The sequence below is a fragment of the Camarhynchus parvulus genome, chromosome Z (assembly GCF_901933205.1).
Source record: "Camarhynchus parvulus chromosome Z, STF_HiC, whole genome shotgun sequence".
NCBI lineage: Eukaryota > Metazoa > Chordata > Aves > Passeriformes > Thraupidae > Camarhynchus > Camarhynchus parvulus.
The window spans coordinates 3931283-3954149 of NC_044601.1; the positions used below are offsets into that span (position 1 = coordinate 3931283).

At 34.3% G+C, this 22867-nt stretch overlaps 1 protein-coding gene across 18 annotated transcripts in view; it reads right to left on the reverse strand.

The window, feature by feature from the left end:
- Positions 1 to 3189: 3189 nt before the first annotated feature.
- The window catches only part of PPIP5K2 (diphosphoinositol pentakisphosphate kinase 2), a 48693-nt gene continuing 29015 nt past the window's right edge, over positions 3190 to 22867 (reverse strand). For 10 of the 18 annotated variants that reach the window (XM_030968095.1, XM_030968101.1, XM_030968096.1 and 7 more), the window contains exons 19-31: positions 22615 to 22838; positions 20927 to 21054; positions 20622 to 20736; positions 19252 to 19359; positions 19053 to 19169; positions 18316 to 18489; positions 15759 to 15932; positions 14474 to 14543; positions 12293 to 12412; positions 11367 to 11429; positions 7430 to 7561; positions 5741 to 5869; positions 3190 to 5116 (exon numbers count right to left, since the gene is read on the reverse strand). In XM_030968095.1, coding sequence (XP_030823955.1) covers positions 5013 to 5116; positions 5741 to 5869; positions 7430 to 7561; positions 11367 to 11429; positions 12293 to 12412; positions 14474 to 14543; positions 15759 to 15932; positions 18316 to 18489; positions 19053 to 19169; positions 19252 to 19359; positions 20622 to 20736; positions 20927 to 21054; positions 22615 to 22838 — 1658 coding nt within the window. In that variant the 3' untranslated portion in view covers positions 3190 to 5012. Of the gene's footprint in view, positions 5117 to 5740; positions 5870 to 7429; positions 7562 to 10740; positions 10780 to 11366; positions 11430 to 12292; positions 12413 to 14473; positions 14544 to 15758; positions 15933 to 18315; positions 18490 to 19052; positions 19170 to 19251; positions 19360 to 20621; positions 20737 to 20926; positions 21055 to 22614; positions 22839 to 22867 lie in introns of those variants that run through there. The other 8 variants (XM_030968108.1, XM_030968107.1, XM_030968106.1 and 5 more) reach the window with 8 other exon arrangements.

Below are 22867 nucleotides of genomic sequence, written 5' to 3' on the forward strand. Positions count from 1 at the left end.
GCTATCTGTGGCGTGTGTGTGTGCATGGATTGAAATGGCTGTTCTTGTGGCCTTACTCTGAGCAGCTTCTGAAGGAGACATTTCAAAGAAGGCTGCAGCATTTCTACCACCCTGTCACACTGCAACAAAGGACATTATCCAGATGCCTATTTTTGAGGCACCAACAGGCTCAGGTTATTATCCACCTCTCTAGAAAGCCTGTGTCATGAGGCTTTTACCATCCTCTCAGAAAGAAAATGCTTCCTAATATCCAGTCAGAGCCTCCCCTGATGCAGCTTTGAACCGTTCCCACACACTCTGTTGCTGAATTGCAAGGAGAAGAGCTCAGCATGTACTTCCTCACTTCCCCTCCTCTGGCAGCTGAGCACAGCAGTGATGTTGCCCCTCAGCCTCCTTCTCTCCAAACGCCACCACTCCTTGCAGGACAGGCCTTGCAGCCCTTCTCCCTGCTTGGTTGTCTTCTGGATGTAATAAGGTGCCCTAGCATTGTTCTTAATTTTTGTGACCTAGAACTGCACAGAGTTTTAGTCCATGTTGACTTACTCATAACTATGTGAGAAATGCAAGTATTTTATGATTGGCTTTTCGCAAATATTAAAACGAATATTATATGTGTTGTGTTAGAAAGTAATGCTGTATTAATTCTCTTAAGTAGTGTGTTAAATATAGTTTTAGGTTATAAAAAATGTTAAAATAGAAACTATATTATGTAGGATACTTTTTTTTAAAGAAAGGACTTGCAGCGAGATAGCAGCCACAGGACACCTGAATCTTTCAGAGAAAAAGAATTTATCGCCCCATTATCAGAAGAAACGAACTTCTTCCTGCCTCAAAGGTGCTCTTTGGATTCAGAGGAAGAAGCTGACACTGACCAGACAGAATCCTGTGTTTGAATGGAATTTATGCATCATGTATGAGCTGTATGAATATGCAACAGGCTGTTTTTAAGGGTGAATCCTCTGTTAACGTGGGTCCTTTTTCGGGCTCGTGCTGCCCAGAAAAAGGTACCCGGACGTCCATAACTCTTTGTCTCTATTGTCTCATATTGTCCTAACTCTAATTGTCCAAATTATTATTACTCTAATTGTACTACTATTTTTATAACAATTTTATTACTATCAAACTTTTAAAATTTTAAAAACAAGTGATTGGTGTTTTTCACAATTAATATCGAAGCTAGAAAAGACAGGAACATCCAGTTTTTTTCTTTTTTTCATTCTATTCTGTTTCAAATCCAATGTCACTTCAGTCTTTTGAATTCTCTTGGTTGGATTTTCTAATTTATTTTCATTTCTACTTTTCAGTATTTCTAACTCTATATGTTCTGTGTGAGTGCTCTTTAAAAATGTCTACAGATGCAATTTAAATTCATAGAGTTCAAAATGCTTTCCAGAGTAGCTTTTTAAAATAATTTATGGAAGTTTTACATATAATAATTTAAGTCTAAGTATATTCCCAGCCTTCACCCAAAAGAAAAATGAAAAAGCTATCTAGAGTCTGAAAACAAATAAGACAGGAAGTCTGAATGGACTTATACTCAGATTTTAAAAGATTCACAATTTTTTAGTACTTACATTAGTAAACAAATAATAATTTTATTAAATAAAGGAACATTTATTCCTCCTTCTGGAGAGATTAAATAGGAGATCTGGTAAGACAGGTGCACTCAGACCAAACAAGCTTCGTTGGAAGCAAAGATACCACCATTATATTAGAAATATTCTGGATCTGTTGCAAAATGTATGTCACCCAATTATCTTGTTTTCTCTTGTCAGTGACTTTGACTGAACAGGATGGAGATCTGTGAATTCTAATTTTCAGAACTCTGGATTAGAAGTCTATTTCTATATTCTATATTCATCCATTGTGCGGTACAGTGACAACTTTTCAATCAAGTCTGGTTTTATTTTTTTTAAAGACAGTCCACTTTAGATCTGGTTTTGTATCAATGCAGAATTTAAGCTTCCTTTGTAAGGTCTTTTCTACACTAGCTTCTACCTTTTACAGTGCGGATATTCTCTGTATTTAGTGCATTCTCCTCCTCCTAGGCCACATTTGATGTCATTCACACACTCACACATTCTCTTTTTTATAGATAAAATATTTGCCCTATTTTTTTATTCAACATCTGTTTTTCACAGTAATACACTCTGGACTGCTTTGGTGTTAACCAGTTTCTGTATTTCAGAGCACAAGACGGTTGGTTTTAAGGCTAAGTGAAGGAATAAAAAAATTAGCATTTAAATGCTAATTTTAGTATTGAAATTTGTCCTCATAAAAGCAAGTAAAATGAAAACCGTTATTTAGAAAGAAAAAGAAAAGAAATCTGAACTACTACTAGAAAGTACACGTCTTTTCTTATACTGCTTCTTGCAGAATTGACTTTCTGGAAAAGTTTTTGCTATTTTTTCTTTAGCAAGTTACATATGGGACTGTCAAAAATACAGTTGCTGTAAATTGATTAGGAAAAAATGCAGGAAAAAGAAAGGAACATTATGCTTCTCTGTTAGATGACAGAAAGTAGTTTAAATCCCTACCTTCTGCTACTTGTCTATTGCATTGAATTGGCTTTTAAAAATCTTTGTTACATGTCTTCTTGCCATTATCCTTTAAACTGTTTTTGATGCTGTTGTTCCATGTATGATCATTTTTGAAATATGATGATATGTACAATTATTTCTTGTATGCATACCTCCCTAGGCTTGTTTATATGGATTTCTCCAAAACTGAACTTTGGAAGCACATCTGCTTTCCCTTAACAGCCTCTGCATATTTGGATAATTACAAAATTGGAATTTATTGATTATAATAAAGAAACATAAAACAGGATTTAAATTAATTTTAGGAGTTTTTGCACATATTTTTGTGGTTTGGTCTGTTTTGTAATGATGCTTCATTTTTGAAGAAATGCTAAGCTAAATAATTACTTAAACTACATTGCAGGGTGATAATATTTTGGGTGTCACAGTCATATTTTGACCACTGATTTTCTGTAAACATATTTTTTGACCTCTGCCAAATCTGGTTGGAATAGGATGTATGGTTCAATGTGAGAGAGAGTGATATTGCATAAAAAAGGGAATTAAATAAATTATTGGCGTATATGTAGATTGTTTTCCACTGAGATGACTTTGTCAGCTACTCACTATACTTCACAGTGCTTTTAAAAGAAAATACAATAGAGAGAAGTTGCCAGTGACCTTGATTTTATTTAGAAGCACATAAAAAAAGTTATGCCACTGCTTTGGTTGACTGGAATGATACATATACTTAAATTTTTAGGTTTTCTTTTTAAATGGTAAACAAGGGTACATTCAGTTGTATGCAAGACCAGCATTGTAAATAACACATTTACACTACGGAAAATGAAATGCTTGAACTATATAGCTGTGAAACCCTTAATATTTTTGGTATTGAATCAGCATTGTTAGAAATCGTCTGCTGAAGCCATTTCATATATGGTAAACACTGAAAACACTGAAAACCCTGCGATGAAGTGAATGTACATAGTAACTAGTGAATGTAACTAGTGCAGCTTGCACTGGCTCTGGAGACAAGTAAGAGCCCTACTTAAACATTTTACTCATAAGCTGTCTTCTGCAGCTTAAAAATGAAAGGAATTACCTAACTTACAGTTATGAAGTCCATTCTTACTACTCAGCCACTTGAACTTAAAGAAGTGGTCTATATTTTCATACATTTGGGGTACTCATAACCCAGTAAATTTTCATGCCTCAGAAAAAAATTACAAAAATTGCTTAGATTGGATAATTATTCTAAATAACACCATAACTCCATGTTCCACCAATTTAGAAATGCTTCTTACATCTCATAAATGTTTAGGTTTTTTTTCTTATTTTTGTTTTGTGGGTTTTTTTCTGGTTTTGTTTTGTTTTGTTTCGGTTTTGGTGTTTTTTGTTTGTTTGGTTGGTTTTTTGTTTGTTTGTTGGTGGTTTTTTGGTTGGTTTGCTTGTTTTTTTGTTTGTGGGGTTTTTTTTTTGAGAGTTGCTGTCAACCAGTAGCTTGGAAGGAGGGAGGTATGAAAATTCCCAGGCCATGACAAATCCTGAGTATTTTGCAACAGTATGCACTGAGTTCTGGTAGTCCACAGTCTCTCTCTGTGCTGAAAGGATGACAATAAATCATAGATGGAATATTTACAATTTTCAGAATAAACCTAGTAGCAGACCAGCTGTAACATTTCTCATCCTACAAAACCTGCTTTTTAGTATCACCTTTTTCTAGAAACACATGGCAAGGAAAATAAAACTGTCTTTTTTAGTAAGCAAAAGAAGGTTTTGATAAAAACATATAAAAGACAGTTTTATGTCTGGATAATATACAGGTATCTGTATACAAGCATGTGTACTAAACAATAAACAAGAAGGTAGATTTGAATGTTACAGGTCTAATGTAAACACAAGAAAAAGAAAAAGAGTAGTCAAAAGTGCTGATACATGACCTCACTCCATCATGCCTAATTATTGCAGCATATATAATATAATATAATTAAAATGCAGAAAATATCTGCGTATCTCCAAACCAGGGAAAAGACATCTCTTTGGAAATGTAGTTAAATTAAAAAAAAAGCCAAGATGCGTGTTCTGTTTCAGCACATAGAAGAAATTCACAGGGAGATTATAAACTCCTGAAAATAGAAGTTTATGATGACAACAGACAATGCTTTCATTACAGCGACAACAACAAAGCCACTGTAATACATACCATCTTGTTTTTGTATATGTTTACAGTAGATATTTGAAGACACAGAGAAGGTTCATGTGCAGCTTTTCCATTAAAAGCTGTGACATTCATCAAACTGATAAGTATATTTAGAAAATGAGAAAAGATGCTTGATGTAAATACTGTGCACATTAGTTAACCATGTATAAAGATTTTTAAGTGCACTATGAATTGCAGATGCAAACAGGAATGGCTTTTGACAGCTCCGTAACTTGCTTGAATGCACACTAAAGAACCGTTTAAAAGAAGTTGTTTCCAGTTTTGTCTGATCATTTCTTCTCGGAAGGAGTTTCACCACAAAGTTCTGCATCTACTGAGGCCTCTTCAAGAGATGGTTTAATATCAGATACATTAACAGGACATCCAAGGGTAGCTGTACAGATAGAGAGAAAAGATGTATTAGGTTTTACACTTAATATCCATGCCAAAAAGCACAAAGGCAAGAAAAATGCATGTTAACTAGCACAGAAACAAATAAGCTACACTATCTAATGAAATCAGAAATCCAAGTGAAATTTGGTCTCTAAACAGCACAACCATCCAAGGGCAGACAGTGTAGTGGGCCAACAGTTCAGACTGAACATACCAATGATTGAATGCATCATCATCATGTTATTGGTAGCTTTAGTCAGAACAGAGTCACAGAGCTCTACATTAGGTGTTCAGAAAACATCTTAGAAATTTAGCCATTTAAAGAAATAAATTTACTTTGTCTTACTTGGAGATAGCTGTCATACTTCAAAACCAAAGCTCATGACCTTCAGGCCATAGAAAATGAAACAATTCAGAGGATAAGAGAAAGTAACTATTAACACAGTTTTACTGTTAAAGTTATTTTTGCAATGCTATTGAGTTCTCACTGACCCACAAAATGATCCTACTTATGTAGGGAATGTTAAGAAAAAGCTGTCCTATGAAATCGTGTAATATGTAAGGAAGAATTATACTGCTGGAAATAATCAAGTTAGTCATTCTGCCTTTGACAGAATTTACTTACATAAGGTTAGTTTCTCCATCACTAGCCTTTCAGGCAAAGTTTCAAGTGGAGTTGGTTGAATTTTTGCAGGGGTAAATGTATTTAAAGAATTTTTTCTTCCTGAAAGGGGCATCATGTAAGTTGGAGTAGCTGAAATGATGGAGGGAAAAAAAATCATTAATAATAAAAATATTCTGACCTAAACCAGACGTCAAAAACTGTAGCCACAGGACTGTGTATCCATCCAGCAAAACAGATACCACATTTATACAACCAGCTGCTCAGCTACCAGCTTTTGACTCTAGTGTCAAATCCTTACAATATGAAAGACAAATCTTAAAATCTCTTTTTTACAACAGAAAGCAACACAATAAGTTCATGCTGTTAAGGCAGAATTTCAGTAATAGGTGCCTTGCCAGAAGAAGGCAAAAAGCATTCGTGCTATTTCTCGTAGGTTAGGAAGACTGCACCTGAATAGGCTTTAAGTCCAATATGTCTATAAAAATGCATTAATGCATTAATCTCTAGACAACCTCCAAATAGTACAGGAAAGCAGGAGAACTAAATACCCAGGACTTTAATTGTATCAGGTCTATTTTCCAATCACTCCTTGGTAGAAAGGTGACAACCATATGCTAGGAGTATGACACATTTTGTTTTTCAGTATTTCTTCATCTTGTATACTCTCAATTCTGAACTGATTTTGAAGACGCATAAAATTCCTAACCAGTATAAAAAGACATTTTAAGCAGCTGAGAATTTTCATATACTTACAAACCTCTCTGGGCTCTTTTTCAGTTACATCAATTTTCTTAAAATTGCTTATACTCCTTCTCAAATATAGGAGGTCTGCCCTATCAAATAAGCTGCTGATTAAAATCTAAACTGCATAAAATAATGGGGGAAAAAATGAAAAATCCTGTAGTAGAAAAAAGAGGTATGTCCAATCAGGTAGAATACTGTTGTATCAATACTTTGATAGGAAACAGTACAAGTTTCTTAATCAAAGCATAAGTCTTTAGACACTTCCCTAGGAAGAATGATTTTCAATCACCTGACACATCCTATTATGTGGTAAATCTGACCTAACTTAAACCATTTCCAAAGACACAGCACTAGAATCACAATGGGAAATCATTTCCCCAGACACATACACATGGATAGAATTCAGCTGTATTTCCTTTCAAGATCACCTAAACTTTAAACACGCAGCACAAACTGCTAAAAAGTTAAGTAATTGTAAAGCGCTCTACAGGTGAAATCCCAGGCAATACTGAAAGAAACAGAAAATAATGAAGTTTTAAGTGTAAATGCAACACTATTCTGCCAAGGCTACTGACAGTGCAACATTACAGGATAAAGTTGGGAATACTGCATGCTCCCTGAAAAGCATTACCTGTAATTCAGCTGAGTGTGGACAGTACAGAGAAGCCAATATAATAATAAAGGAAATAAACTAACTATGATTTCATTAAATCCTTAATTTACTACCTCAGCCAACAGAGACGCTACTTCAATTAATTATGTATGTCCATACCCACAAAAGGATAGTGCAAAATGTAAAATTATGGTTTAGGTACATTTTCATTTTGTTCAAAAGCAGTATCCTTTTTTTTTAACAAATTTACTTGCTAGCTGCAAACACTGCAAAGATTAACTAAACAACCTTAAGAATTTAAAATTAACATAATTACAAACTATAACCAGTACATGTCTCCTGTAGATTTTCCCTTGATGGAGCAGCAACAGAAGCAAGAAATTCATCCACCTGCTTCAGAGACAAGGAATTGTGTAGAGTTTCCAAAGGACAAATAGAAGGCACCATCGAATACAGTTCAAAACCTAAAATAAAAAAATAATAAAAAAAGAGATTTCCAAGCATAAGACAGAATTTAAGGTACTGCATTAATGCATGATAAAAAATGCTTAGTTTACATGAGCACGTGCAGGCATAAGCCTCTTGAAGTCTTGGAAATTAAATATTACAGGAGTTGGAACAAGATGAGCCAGTTTCCAGCTAAAGATACAATGCATGGGATACAAGTCCCGTGTACACATGAAGTACCTGTGCACACATAAATTATTCTAACATGAAAACTGTGCCCTACTCCCAAATCAGTTCATGAAAGATAATCTCCCTTTAAGACAAATTTAGCAGATCACTAAAAAAAACCAAAAAAGTCAGGAAAAGGTAGTTATTTATCCTAATCATTCTAATATCTGGCACAAGACTAAATAGACAATTCATTCATGCAAGAAAGGAGGATAGCTATTTTGTTAGCAGACAAGAGCTAAAAATGCTGTATCTTCCAAGAAATAAATTTGCAGAATTCATGTTCTATCATCTTCAGTATTCTGTGAAAATAAACTGTTGCCTTTAATATCAAAGGAAAACCACTGTTAGCATTTTTATATCTTGAGGTTACACACTTTTACTTTCTGAGACAGATATACACCTACCTTTATGCATTTAAAAACAGTATTGAAAGACTAGAAGTTTCATATATTGGAACAGGTAAGTAAAGCAACCCAAAAATCTAAAAATTTATTGGACTTTGCTTTTCTATGTTAGTATTGATCATACACTAACCATGCATACCCATATTACTAACAGACAAAAAGTGTTTAAACATCTTGGCTAAAAAAAAATTTGCAGTCCTCTAAAGTGATTCAAGTTTGGCAACTCAATAAACAGCGTTTCATCCAGTTGAATTTCAGAAGAGGAAAACATGTCCATTAGTGCTTTCAGCATACAGCTGTAACATTACAACTTTGCAATTCAATACTGTAAATTTCTTCTAAGACAATTAAATGAGGAAGCAATAGTGAATGAAATAATGTTTAGAATTTCAGTTCAAGGTACATTTATTAGAGATAACATTACGATTGGGAACTTTTCTTTCCCATAAAATAATAAGCAACAATGTTCCTGTGATATCCAGTGTTGTCCATTCACTCCCCATGAGTACTATGCATAAAGAAGAAAGATTTCAACCCCCAAATGTCTATACCTATATTTAGACCACCTTGGCCATATTCAAATTTTGGGGGCCATTGCTACAGATATTCAACCAACTGAGGTAGACTTATGTCAGCTTCACTTAAAATATAAACAAAATGTTGCATTTCATAAAAATATGAGTTTTGTGTACAAAAGAAACACCACCATACTATTAATTTTTATTTTCCTATAAAGTCATTAGCTAGCCTTCAGTGTAAGCACTAAGATGCTTACTATACATATTAATATCCTAAATAACTATATGCATGCATGTAAAGCACAAACCCTTTCGTTGCCTTACAGTAAAATGTAAGATTTCTCTTTTCCCTGACAGAAAAGTTCCTATCACTTGAATGAGAATTATTTTTTTCTAATTTTGCAATTAATGAAGTGGGACAATGTCAGGTTAATTTTTTAGAAACTATTATTGTTATAGTGCATGTTATAGAGAACCAGAGAGGAATTCCGAAATGCTCTTTAAAAGAAAAAAGAGAAGAAATAAAATTCTCTTGTTTTAGGAATTTCCCCTCCAAATTTTTTTGCTGAGTTTTCACAATTCTGCTGTCAGCTAGTCATATCCCAGAATGTCACTGCAGTATCTTTATTTCTAAGGGATATGGCCTAAAACATAATCAGGAAAACTATGTGTCATGTTTTATTTGAAGGTTGTCTGATAAATATTATCTGATGGTATAAGAAATAAATTTTAAATTTTATGATGAAGAAGCCCAACAGTATCCCTTTAAGAAGGCAATTTCCTGTACACTAACAGCCTTTGATTTTTGCCTGTATTTATTCTTAAAACATCAAAAGGCAAGCCAATGAAAGGGTTAACGCAGCATCTCAAAAAGCCACCCCTGCTGTCTTAAGATTCAAAAACTGTAGAGACATACCACTGGAGCCTAGAAATTCCACAGAGGAAATGGACCAGCACCTAAAGAGGTGTGGGTGTTCTGCAGAGGCCCAGAAAATAAGGTATAGCACTTTCAGAAGATACTTGTTTCACCATGTTCCTTGAACTAAAGATGGGGTGGGGGGAGTGGGGGTAGTCTGAAATGAGTTAAGAGGGTGTGATAACAACATAAAAGCAAGAAAAAAACAGAGTGAAAGGGACAAGGATAATTAAAATGATAGTCCAAAGGACAGACGAAACAACATCAATAGGGCGTTATGTTAGTAGAGAACCCTTGGAAACTGCAATATACTTAGGGTTCATAGGAGCTCATACTGCATGCATTAATCTTGTCAAAGATGTGTAGCAAAACTGCTGCATTAAATGAATCAGAATAATAAGTGTGATCGATAAAAGCTATTTAGATCCCTTTTTTTTAAAGAATGGAATCACAAAAAGTGACTTAATGGAACAAAAAGTAATTCTATTATTAGCCACAGATTCTGAAATGCAGTTCTTACTCTCTGATCTTGTATGTTTTGGGAATATTGTTTGGTTTGAGCTGTAACATAAAAAATGGACTTCTGACTTTTCTATTTGACATAAAACATTAATTTGTCACTCTAGATCAAACACAGTCTTAAAAAGAAATTTAGCCTTACTACAGTTTTCCTGTATAAAGCACTGCAGTGCAAAAAAGCCACTATAGATTTAAAATGAATGTAACAAAATACAACTCTGCTTCTAAGCAAGGCTAAACAAAAACTCAAGTCTTTTTTTTTTAAAAACTTTTTTTCTAAGTAAATATATTTTGAATATAACATGAAAATACTGATGATTTCCACTGCAATTTCAGTATCACTATCACTGAACTTAGCCAGCAGTCATGCACATTTTAAAACTGCAGTGAAGAAATCTGGAAAAGCTACATTCAGGTCCAGTTGGTCCTGAATATATCTGGGGCCTATTCAGTCATGTAGAAAGGGAGGTGCAAAATATTTTGCTGAGGAAGAAAAAGACATACCTCTGTCCTGTGGGTTAAACGAGAAATTTTGCAAACTGAAGACAGTTAACTCTCACTCTTGAAGCTCAAGAGGTCAATGCTGCTCAAGAAGTCACAGCTCTCTTGCTGTGATTTTTAGTGCAATATCTAAGTAATTTGCACATCTGATGAACAGAGAAGTATGATAAGGTAAAATAAATTTTTGTCCCATAAAAAATATAGCCATTTAGCAGGAACAGAACCAAAGCTTCTGCTTTAGTTTTTGTAATTCAGCATCACTTCAAGAAGATAGTCATAAACTCCAGCTGTCAATTCAGTGATTTGTTTTAGAATGGGCAGGCTCAGAGAATCAGCTCAGCAGGAGAAAGACAAAGAAGAAACAGCAGCTATCAAGAAGTGTGTGTTTAGTAAGATCAGATTTCATTGTCTGTATCTTGTACCATACAGTCTGATCACACAAGAACTTCAGGAGAATAATTTATTAGAGAGATCATGATTAACAGTAGTATCTAATTCTTTTTAGCAGATTTTTCTAAGTAATGAATTTTGATGTTGTATTTATACTAATGAATGGTAAAGAAAGTATTTAGGATATCTAATGATTACAAATATATTTGGAATTGTGCTTGAAGTTAGGAACAACAGACGGCTGGATGATACTGTACACCCCGTATTTGAAATAAAAATAAAAGGGATGAAGCAAGAAACCTTTTGTTTTTGATTTTGTTTTTAAAATAAAAGCAAAACGTACCATTGGTTGGGTGTCGAGCAAATGAGATAGAAAACCTTTTAACAGCAGAACCGCGTGTGGTGTCTGAGAAAGAGAAAAACAGGTACCTGAAATTTGTAACAGCTACCAAAAGTGGGAGATTTTAAAATAGAAAAGGAAGAAGAAAGGAAAAAAGAAAAGATGAGAAGGTATTAGAAGTGAGTGGCATGCAGAAGGGACCAAGGAAAAGGGCTAAAATCTAAGTAGATGTTAAAAGGAAGAAAATTTGGATTGTTGGTAACTACAAGATGTGTAATGACGTGTATGAAAACAAGCAGAATGAGCTCGTGATTCTGGCATACAAGGTTATGCAGGTTAGAGTTGAATACTGAGAAGGGAAGTGGGGGGGAAAACAGCATGAATACTGTTTCACCTCAGAGTTATGAAGGTGTGCTTTGGTATCTTTACATTGTGAAATCTAGTGAGTGAGTTTCTTCTCAATGCCAGATTATCCAAAACTGAGAACCTCCTGCTCCTTTAATCCAAACCCCACGAAAAAAAAAGTCAGGAATCCTAAAATTTTCACCATCAGTATTTAACTTATTATTTATAATTTCATTCCTTGTATATGCTCCAAATAATTTAAATTCAAGATCAATTAGCAGTGATAAAAAACAGAGTTTAAAATTATTAAAGATTTTAAAAACAAAACTTTCAGTTTACTTAAAAAATGCACTTGCTGGAATCTCCTGGCGCACATTACAAGTCTGTGATCTGGTGTTCAATTCAAGACAAACAAGAATTAACTATGCTATTAAGTTAAACATAAGCAAGCTATGGGCAATAAAGAAGCAATAGAAACTCATAAAATTAATACTAAGGCCAAAGATTCTAGGATTCCATTAAAATCTTTAGAAGTTCAATGTGGCACATGGGTTGTGCGTGCATGTGCTAGAGTGTGCACATACCATCTATGAAGCCAGAAGAAGTCAGCTTTTTACGATGCGTACGAGCATAATCCTGTAGGTTAGGTGCACTTGAAGAACCCCCGAGCACTGAGGTGCTAAACAGGCCCGCACAGTGAGACCCTGATGGGAGTTAGAGAAAATACATACAACAACCAGGTGTTCGTCCATTCACATTGGGGATGCATGCAGCATGCAAGCACATGGCTCTTACCACACAAAAGGCAGCTTTTGGCAGTGCCTTGGACAGGTTCACAATATGCTTGTAATGTCAGAGTGGGACTTGTAGGCTGAAACTATCATAATTTATTGTGCTTCTACTCATGAAACAGCACACTCTGTTATATGTGCAAAGAGAGGACTGGCTTTAACAAAATGAATTCTTGTCCTGTTTTCACTTTTGGTAAAAAAAAGTTACCAGTTAGCATCAATGTAAACATAAACAAAACAACAAAACAAAATGAAGATGATTATGATAATGACTGCTGATGATGATGATGTGAAAGTTGTGTATTTGAATACCTGTATTCCTGAAACAAATATAAACTGGAAAAATGCTGCTCATTGTTTTCATCCAAATCAACCTTTGAGATGACAGGCTGCTATGAAGTACTCATGCACTTCCACAGACTTAGTATGTGGAAATAATTCTAACCCCAACAAAATCTTAAATTGGAAATACTCTAGTCATATTTCAGCTACCATTATTAACAATGTTACAAACTGAAAAAACCTGAAAGTTTCATCAAGTTTAACTTGACTTCCTTTCCCGAGAAGACTTTTGCACAGCTCCATGCAAGTGACAGTACTTTGTTACAAATCATGCATTCCTGCCACTAGAATGGGAATTTAAACAAATCACTGACAGCCACAGATAAAAATATAAAAATAACTTTTGTAATCATCAACCATTAATGAAACTTACATACAACAATGAACAAAATGGGAAAAAAAGTTGCAAGTTTTTTTTCCTTTACATTTTACTACTAGTTGAAAGGAGAAGCAATTTTTCACTCAGAACTTATCTTTTACATTTTAGATAAGTAATGACAGATTTTTTTTTTTTTGGAAACCAGCAATACTTCCTTTCATTACTTATAACAGTCCAGTGAGGGGAAACATTACTAGCACATGTGACCAATCAGCCAAAATACATTGGTGCCTGGTCTGTGGCAAAAGCCTTTCACAACAAATATAATACCTTAATCTACATGGAAATCCATCAACTTCCACAAGTCATATTGTGTCACACAAAAGAATATTCATTTAACTTTAGCAAGCACATAATAAAATCCAGGACTTCAGTAAACAAGAGCACCTGATTGTATGCATTTTGTTATGGGAAAAATATAATGGGAAGAAAAGTACTGCAGAAAGATTAGACATACAAAAACCCCATATCTTTGCAAATAAAGGAAAAGCTACTTTTAAGTTTATGCATCTAGGTGATGCAGTTATTTATACTTATTATTTCCCATGAAAAGACACAGAAAAAAAAGCAATATTGATTTACAGCAGTGCATGATTTCTTTTTTTTTTTTTTTGCATGTGAATCATGTGTATGCCTATTTTAATAAAGCAATAGAAAAGCACCACTTGAATTAGGAGAATTTTAAAGAAGCCTTTGAATTATAGCATGATTCATACTAATGCTGAAAAGAAGAAATTAATTTTAGGAGAGGAGTATGTGCAAAACCCCTGATACTATGAAGAAACTTTATGTTTGTTCCCCATGCCCCTCCCCTCAGAAAAGCATCTTCACTTTCATCAATTGCCCACAATAGGAAACAGAAATTTTAAAGAAAAATGCTTTAATGGTTTCCAGAGCAGGCCGTTTTAATCCATAATATTCTTGCAAAATCTGAAAGCTCAATCAGAAACTACATTACCTTAAAACTCTGCTTTATTTTAAAAACAATCCTGTGCACCTCTTGTGAGCAGTACGAAATCAGTAGTATGAAGGGTGTCAAACAATTTCAGTTCTTTTCAGTTATAACTTATTTTAAAATTTCGTTGGAAAAAAAATTGTCCAGTCCATAGGCAGACACTCAGCATATGTTATTAATAACAAGTACTATTGGGTCCTGTTAACAAAAAAGCTATTCAAAGAATAAACAACTATAGAGAACAGCAGGCAGATGAAAAGCTGATACATCAAACAAAATTTCAACTGTAGGCACATACCTAGACCACTCTGCTTTTGTTCCAGAATAGTTCTTGGTGTTCGTAAGTTACTATTGCTTTCTGATAGGACCTGGATGTAAGAAACAGAAAAATAAGGAAAAGTAGAACAGCAGTATGAAACATCCATTTAACTTGATACAGCAGCCTGTTTCAGACAGACAGGTGTTAATAAGCTGTATGATAAGTGTTAGTAAAAATATGTAAAGGAAACATGAGAGATCATGCAATATCCCCTTCTGAAGGGAGTCCATTTCACATATGAGTTCCTTGCAATGAAGTGGTGCAAAGCAAGCATTCAGAATGAGAAAGGACACAGACCAAGACTGATGTGAGAACAAACATTTGAGACATTTTATTTCATTTTACCAAATGCACTTTCCTAAACTGCGCCTGTATTGAAAAAAGGAGGGGAGGGAAGGAAAGACAGACAAGCTATTGAGGACACCATACAATCACTGCCCATGCACAGGCTCAATCAGTATAATCTTCAGATGCTCACAGCCTTTGCTGATACAAACTTTTCCAATGTATATAATTTTAGAATTTTCTACAATAAATCATGAAAATTTTCAAACTAATAAGATATGGTTACAGAACACCATCCATTGTCCTACATGTAAACAATATCTTGACATTCTGAATAGCTTTAGCTCTTCACTGGTACTTCCAAAACATTTACTGTTTCTTTTTTTCCCTGCTTCTCCCTCACCCCCCATTACAAGGAGCAATCTTCAAAATATTGTATGAGTCAATGGATGATGTACTGTGTTGGGAGTTTCAGATACCTTCAGATATAGATGGCAAGAATTATTAGTGCTAGAGATTTTTCCCTGCAATAGTTAATACCAGGCCACTGAAAATATGATATATGCAAAACAAGTCTTGAATAGCAACATGAAGTACCAAATAAATTATTTTAAATGGAATCGGTTGCAATTATTATTTTTTTTAATTTACCTACCACCAAATTAAGCAATGCTGGTTTTAAAGTCTTAAAGGACAACTAAACCAAAGCATAATTCTCTTTCATTAGGAAGTACACTAAGTCTTTTTTACTGTGGTAACATTTGCAATTCCTATAAAGAAACCAAATGTTTATGAAAGTGTGTAACACATTCAGTGAAAAACATGCACTTGGTCTTTTTCCCCCAAACATTCTTGGCACGTAATTTTAAAAAGTGGAAGGTATTGCTTGAAACATAATCCGTAACAAGGGATTAGATGTCCTTAAAGACAGTTGTTGCTTGGAATGCATAAAATGTTTAATGAAGTAAAGTTTAAAAACCTGTTGCCATGAGCCAAAAATACTGGATGTGAAAGCCAGTGATTTAGGGGAGACAGGGGAAGAAGTGATTTGTTCCCCTGATCTGCGTCTTCGACGCCCAGTACCCACACCACTGGTGTAATGCAGCCAGGTACCAATACACTCTGGGCTAGACACACTCAGGGGGCTCTCTTCCTGGAAGTGAGAAAGGGGGCAAAAAACAGCAAAGCATGCAATGTTAGATTCAACAGAGCCAAATGAACAGAAAAGAAAAAAAAAACCCAATCTGCTTGTACCCTTTTACATACTACCTTTAAAACTATCAAACAGCGAAGAGCGAAGAGCAATAATCCTATATTAGAAAGTTATCAGTTTCACTTTTATATCTTCATAACCATGCCTTTTACTACAACACTTCAATCAAATTTCTAGTAGACTAATATTAGATATGAGAGAAAACATTTGTTATCAATAATTGATTCATAATTTTAAGAATTTTTCACATGTTGGAAGCACAACTTCTGTTACCCCTGACATACTGTTTAATAGTTTTTCCCCTCCTAAGTACATTAAACTTTCCTATTTATTACTTAACAGTTTCCATTTCTAGTCTACAAGCTTATCTGAATGCTTAAATTTAAATTTAAGAATTTCTTTTGAGACTTTACAGCTGACTCACTGATGGTAGCACCAAATCGACTGGTAGTAGTTTTCCAAACTTAAAAATGTCCTAAAAAGTTATCTGATGCTGGATACCTTATCAGGACTTCAAGGGAGTGTCAGGCTAAGCACCCCCCCATATCTACATCATTACATATCATAAGCAATAACATTCTTTGTAATACAGTTTGCTTCCCAATGTCAATGAGTTTTACATTCTTGTTTTACGACTATAACTTAGCTTTTTTTTCTTTTCGTGACTCAGCCACAGTTGCATTCCTTCTGTAAATATTGCTGACTGTAACCCAGATTAAAATTTACATATAATCTCACACCTGACAGTGTCCTTTCAAATTAACGGACATAGGTGAAAACAGAATTGCCTTACAGGAGGAAAAAAAAAAAAGGGAGGGAGAGGGGACAGGGGAAAAGAAAAAAAAAGGAAAAAAAAAGAAAAAAGTTCAAGGCAGTTGCAGTTTAAGTTGCAGTGACTTTTTAAAATTGCTCCAAAATACTGTTTAGTTTAAATATTCCAAATACTAGTTTTGCAGATTTCAGTAGGCCAGATGGAACTCCCTATATTACTTATAAGAAAAATATGTTCTACAGTGTATGTTTTCTCTAAATTGGCTATTTCTTCCAGCAAATAAGCAAGCTCTGAATGCTGAAACACATCCCATTTTAACATATATTATCTGCACAGTCAAAATTTGGCAACTTGTGCTTCTGATATCTTGTGAAAGTTAACTTCCATATAGTTTATGAAAATGGTTGAAAGTCTGAAGTAATAGACTTTTAAGCTGTGCATAAAGTGAACTCATAGCTAGGAGGGGAGTTTGCATGATCATTGCAAAAACAGCTTTTAAAAATCAAAAATACTGATGTTGCAAGCATTTGTTTATGAAAAAACTTGGAAATAGAAAATGTAAAACATTAACATTTATTATGTCTGTTAATTTATGGAAGTCATGTGAAGTTATACAGATATCCTTACAGAAGGGAATCATGCATCTTTTTCTCTCCATACTGTCAATAACCAAGTGATTTCCAAATCTGTAATACTTTTACTGCATACAGACAACTCATTCCCAACACAAACACAAAAGAAAAAGCTTTTGGTGTGAATCTTCATTTCTGATGGTTTTAAGCAACTGAAAATGAGGCAATAAGATGCTGTTAGTCTGCTTCTAGCATTAATATCACAGAAGTGCTTCTATGTACCATCTGAATTTCCACTCAACCATCCCAATGGTATCAGTGATACAGCTGTGCATCCCCCCCACCTCTGTGACATTAAGCCATATCTGTGAAGCACACCTAGATGTCATGGCTTACAACACAGCAAACTAGATTGTTCAAGATGTTACCTACAGAATTCATGAACAAATGCCAGCCACTTAAAAAGAAAGCTTCCACTTTATCTTTCTTACCTTCAAAAGCCTGACAAGTGGAGTCACTTTCACTCCACGTGACAGCAAACACAGCAGAAGATGTCTCATGTTCTGCACCTCCCCATCCACCCTAATCCCTCTGCTGCCTTTCAGCACAATCACCCTGAAAGTTTGCTCAATTCCCAGTAGTAGCTCTCTTGTAAGGATGAATAGAAAAGCAACGTATGTTAGTTTGTAGATGTAGGTTTAGACTGAAAGAGTCTTCATTTTCAAATATCAACTTTTCTAAAATAGCTTAAAAAAAAGGAAGTAAGTCTTATCACAGAATAGTAATAATTAAAAAAAAGCATCCCTTTAGAGAAATTATTGCCATGGAGGATTTCCCACTGAGTAAGGGCAAACCTTCTGTGAGATGTATCGTGCTGGTTCTGTATAATCAAAAGCAGAATTACATTTGGTTTTGTTTTCTTAAAAGCAAGCAAAAGTTAGTATCTTTGACAGAAATTATCTGGAACACAAACACTTACTTCAACAGAACCAATCTTCCTGGATCTTGGAAGGGGTGACTTTCTGTGTATGTGAATTGGGTCTGATACCATAGGCTTGAACATCACTACTGATCGATCCGTTTCATCTCGTTTAGGAGCATGTACCTCCTCATCACTATCATTTCTATGAGATGTTTTCTTTGAGCCTTCATTCTGCAGAAAATACATAATTTATTCTTAATTTCTCTGCACACCTTCAAACATGCAGACAGAAGTGGCTCTTAAATATTCCACATAAAGATAAAACAAGCTGATTTTAAAAATACAAGATGTAAATCACATATTTTGCTTTGCTCACATTCCTTTCACAAAAAGCAGTCATAACTCCACTTACCTGACAATATATCTTAGAAAATATCAATCCTTCCTCAACAATATGTATTCATAAACATGCCAAACTACTTTCTTAAATATATCTTCCAGTTCCCAGAATATTATTCATGTGACACTCTGATGTTGACATCACTTAGAGTATTTTGTATTTATAGTAAAAATTCTGGCAAAACTTTAGAACATTCAAACTGTCTGTGTCCTTCACCTCCGTGCCCATTCAAAATAGAAAATATTGGGACTACTTATCTTTTACTGCATGTTTTTCTACCAAAAGAAAAACCCACACTTGTATTTTTTACATAACAAATTTAAAGTGTTTATTTTAGGTATGTCCAGATCAAACAAAACCTAAGTTTTGCTTTATAGAAAGGCATAATTATTACCTCTCTGGAGGCAGGTCTGTATCCATATCCAGATGGTAAATTTTTATCTTCCTCACACCCTTTTGCTCCTGGACTGAAATGCAGCTCTACATGAAAACGTTCTTCCGAAGAAAGTTCCTGAAGTAAAATAATAGGTTTATACTTTAATAAATAGCTCAGCACTACTAATTTCTGAAGATATTTATCAATTTTTAAATACCTTGTTTGGATCCTCATAGAGCATGATAACAATCTGTGTCATGTAATTGAGTTCATTGACCACATTTAAGTAATCCATAGCTCGTTTCCATTGTTCATCTTTCGATTCCTTATTAAGAAAAAAAAAAATCAACAAGTAAAACTTAGGTATTTTCTTTAAAAAGACTGATGATTTCACTTTTCCCCCATTTACACAGATTTTCATAGCAGACGTGCAAAGCTCATCATAGTTAAGGAAAAAGCAGAGGTACAATGAAAAAAACTAATTATGAACCTCCATGAGTGACTTAAAATTGCTGATCAAATGACTGAGAAGTGAAGAGCAAACTTTTCATGTTATTTCAGTGTGTCTTTCATGTTTTTTCGCCAATTATGATACGTAGACAGAGGCACTGTTTTCAATTCTCCTGATGAGAACTGCTAATATTGCAATAAATTCATTTCAGCTAGTATATTGTGAAAAATGTTTTTAGATATTACACTAACAGAGATATCAGCCAAACAGAGTAAACGAAGTTTTCTAGTATATAGAAGAGGTGCAACCGTCATATCCCAAACTACTTAAATGAATAGTCACCTTTTTCATGCTGTAGCAAAGAAACCATTTAGTAATCCACCTTAAAGAAAAATTAAGAGTTTATCAGACTTTAACTCGGAGTGCACCTGTTGTAGCATGTCACAGAGATTTATAAATGCTTTTGCCATCACTGAGTTTAGTCATCCATTACCAGAAGCAAGTATGTCAACATGACAATTTGAAAACCAGTGTATAAGTCAAAAGGTATCTTACAAGCAGATGTGGTGCTGTATATATCTACTCCAAGAGCTTAGTTTAAGTAATTTCTGAATCTGGAGACCTTGTCTTTTTCAGTGTCAAAGACTATCAGATGGAGATAATGCACCACCTTTGTAGTAGTCTATAACAGTACAGGAAAGTAAGAAAATTCACTGTACAGGAGGAACTTTTTACTATATAAGCAGTCTTGAAATTAGGTAGGGATGTTTTGACAATATGTCAATGGACAAAAATAGTAAGCCAGTACAAAAGTAAATTCAAGAGAACCCTGAATCATAACTTGAGAATAAAAGTTGAAAGAATTATTGGTGACAACAGAAGACAAAAAAGAAGCATCTGGCCTTTCCACATCTATTTGTGATTCTAACACATACAGCCAACAGAACACAGCATTACTTTGATGGAAATTAACATGCTAATAATGTGCAATTTGCAGTATGTCTCTGCATAAGTAATAGAAAATAAAGTTTGAAAAAATGTGATAAATTTCAAAGACACTTAACGTTTCAGTTGATATAGTCAGAGGAAGATTCAGGTTCCTCTCAAAATATTAGGGCTTCAACAGAGAAACTTACATCACATAAGGCACCATAACGAAGGGTGGATAACAGAGAGTGGACATGACTCTCACTGGTGAAATACAGCCGGGTACGAACATGGCGTTCTGGGGACATAACACCCCTGGAGTAGCTTAAAAAAAAGCAAAATGTTATTAGACTATGATAAGATGTGCCCTTATTTTTAAAATAGTTGTTAATAAAAAATAAATTATATTTTCTATTCTCTATGAGCTAAGAAGATTCTTCAAATTTGAAACACAAAGAATAGCTCTATTTTTTACAGTAATTAATGTAACCATGTAAAGAAGTAACTGGCTTACAGAGGGTGAAGCTTATTTACAGTGTCATCATCTTGAGTTCTCTGAAGGTCAGAACGAATTTTCCTGACTAGTGGAGTGCAGTAACCTTTGGCAATCTCCAATTTCTCAGCTTTAGAAATACCATATTCCTGTGTAAAAACAAATTGACTTTTAAAATTCAGTTAAAGATTAATATGCCTTCTAATTCAAAGCTTCTATATTAAAGCAAATTAGTCACCTATTAGTTTGCTCTGGCTACAAACCATTTTTTTAACATTTTTACTACTTACGATTAGTGATGTAGCTTCAACTAACCAGCAGTTTGCCTTTTTGCTGTTTGACTTGATATAGACAAAAAGTTTTCCTTCATTAGTTAGACCAAAGAAGTGGATTTACCTTCTGGTATGATAAAGCTCTTTTTCTTAACCATAGTATCTGTGGAGTCATTCTGCCTTCTTGTCACCATCTCCATCTCCTATCCTGCCCCCAAAATGTTGTGGTTTTTAATTTCTTTTTTTTCCTTTCTTTTAACAGTCACTAAAGAGATGTATTTGGTATGTCTCCCTTAGTTTAGAGTAAGCCACCCCAGAGACTTCCATTGATGTCAAATAATAACACAAATGGTATTTATGTACAACTGAGAAATTACTGGTGATATTAAATGTTGTAATATCATCAATATTTAAAAGTATGTTCTTCCAGGAGCTTCATACTCTGTGCTGCCCGTGGTATGAAAGTTAGAATGGATCTTCTTGTTACCCCAGAGAGTAACACAAGCACTCTTCCTCTGAATTATGTAGGCTATAAAGTCTTTGTTTTTCTTCCTTCAGTATGTGTCCTCATTTTTACCTGCTCTTCTCTAACTTTCAATTCAAAATTTCAGCTTAATAGACCCACACACAACAATGCATTCTAAGCATCACTACTATTTTTGTCTTTCATGTCAAGGAGTTTGAGAGATGGGGGAGGAAGAACTTCCTTCAAATGCTGCATACAATATGGGTAAGCACCTCCGTTATAACACTGTTCTGTAACTGCAGGGACACCTGGGGAAAGCTTTAGTCTGTTCTGTCCTGTTATCACAAATCAATTTCATGACCTGCCACCTACAAGATTTTAGAGCTAAACAAAGTTTAACAGCTTACAGAGGATGTAAGTTTAACATGTCCATTTCTGGCCTGAAAGTCTACGAAATTTAATGTGTACATTCACATCATGGAATCTTACAATTTTGAAAAAGCAGAAAGATCTTTTTAAATTAAAATTGTTTGGAATTAGTTAAATTGCATAGATTAGGATTAACATCATCATTTGGAAAGAGCCCAAAAATGAAATTTCTATGAATTGGAGAAATGAAATTAAAAGCAATTTAAGAAAACATAGTTATTCTCAAAGGCAACTGTTAAATCTATGATGAATGGTGAAGATGAACCCTTTTATTTTAGTATACTGCTGTAAGGAATGTATTAAAAGGCATGTTCACACCCTAAATTTCTAGAAAAATTCACCCTGAACACAGATTAATTAGAATCAAATTTTTCCAAAAAATCACAGTCATCTTGCTACTGAAAAATAAGAGATAATGTTAAAGGCCTCTATTATTGCAAAATGTGGAAGTTTTAAAAGAAAATGCAAAGTAGACATTTTCAAGAAAATTTAAAAAAGCATTTTTGTACACTTTCTTCTATTTAATAACTGAAAATGCTTACCTGAGGAATCACAATGTCAGCTAAAGCCTTTGAAAGTCTATATAATTCCATTGTGTTTTCTAATTTTAAGGATCCATTGTGTTGTACATCATATTTTATACAGTCATAAATATCAGGAATTTTGCTAATATCATATCTTCCATTTTTGGTTTTGAAGTCTTTTTCCAGCTTGGCCCACCTGCGCAGCATCAGTTCTAGAGTTTCACTGTGGTAAAGCTGAATATCTGGATAGACATGTATCTTTTATTAGTAA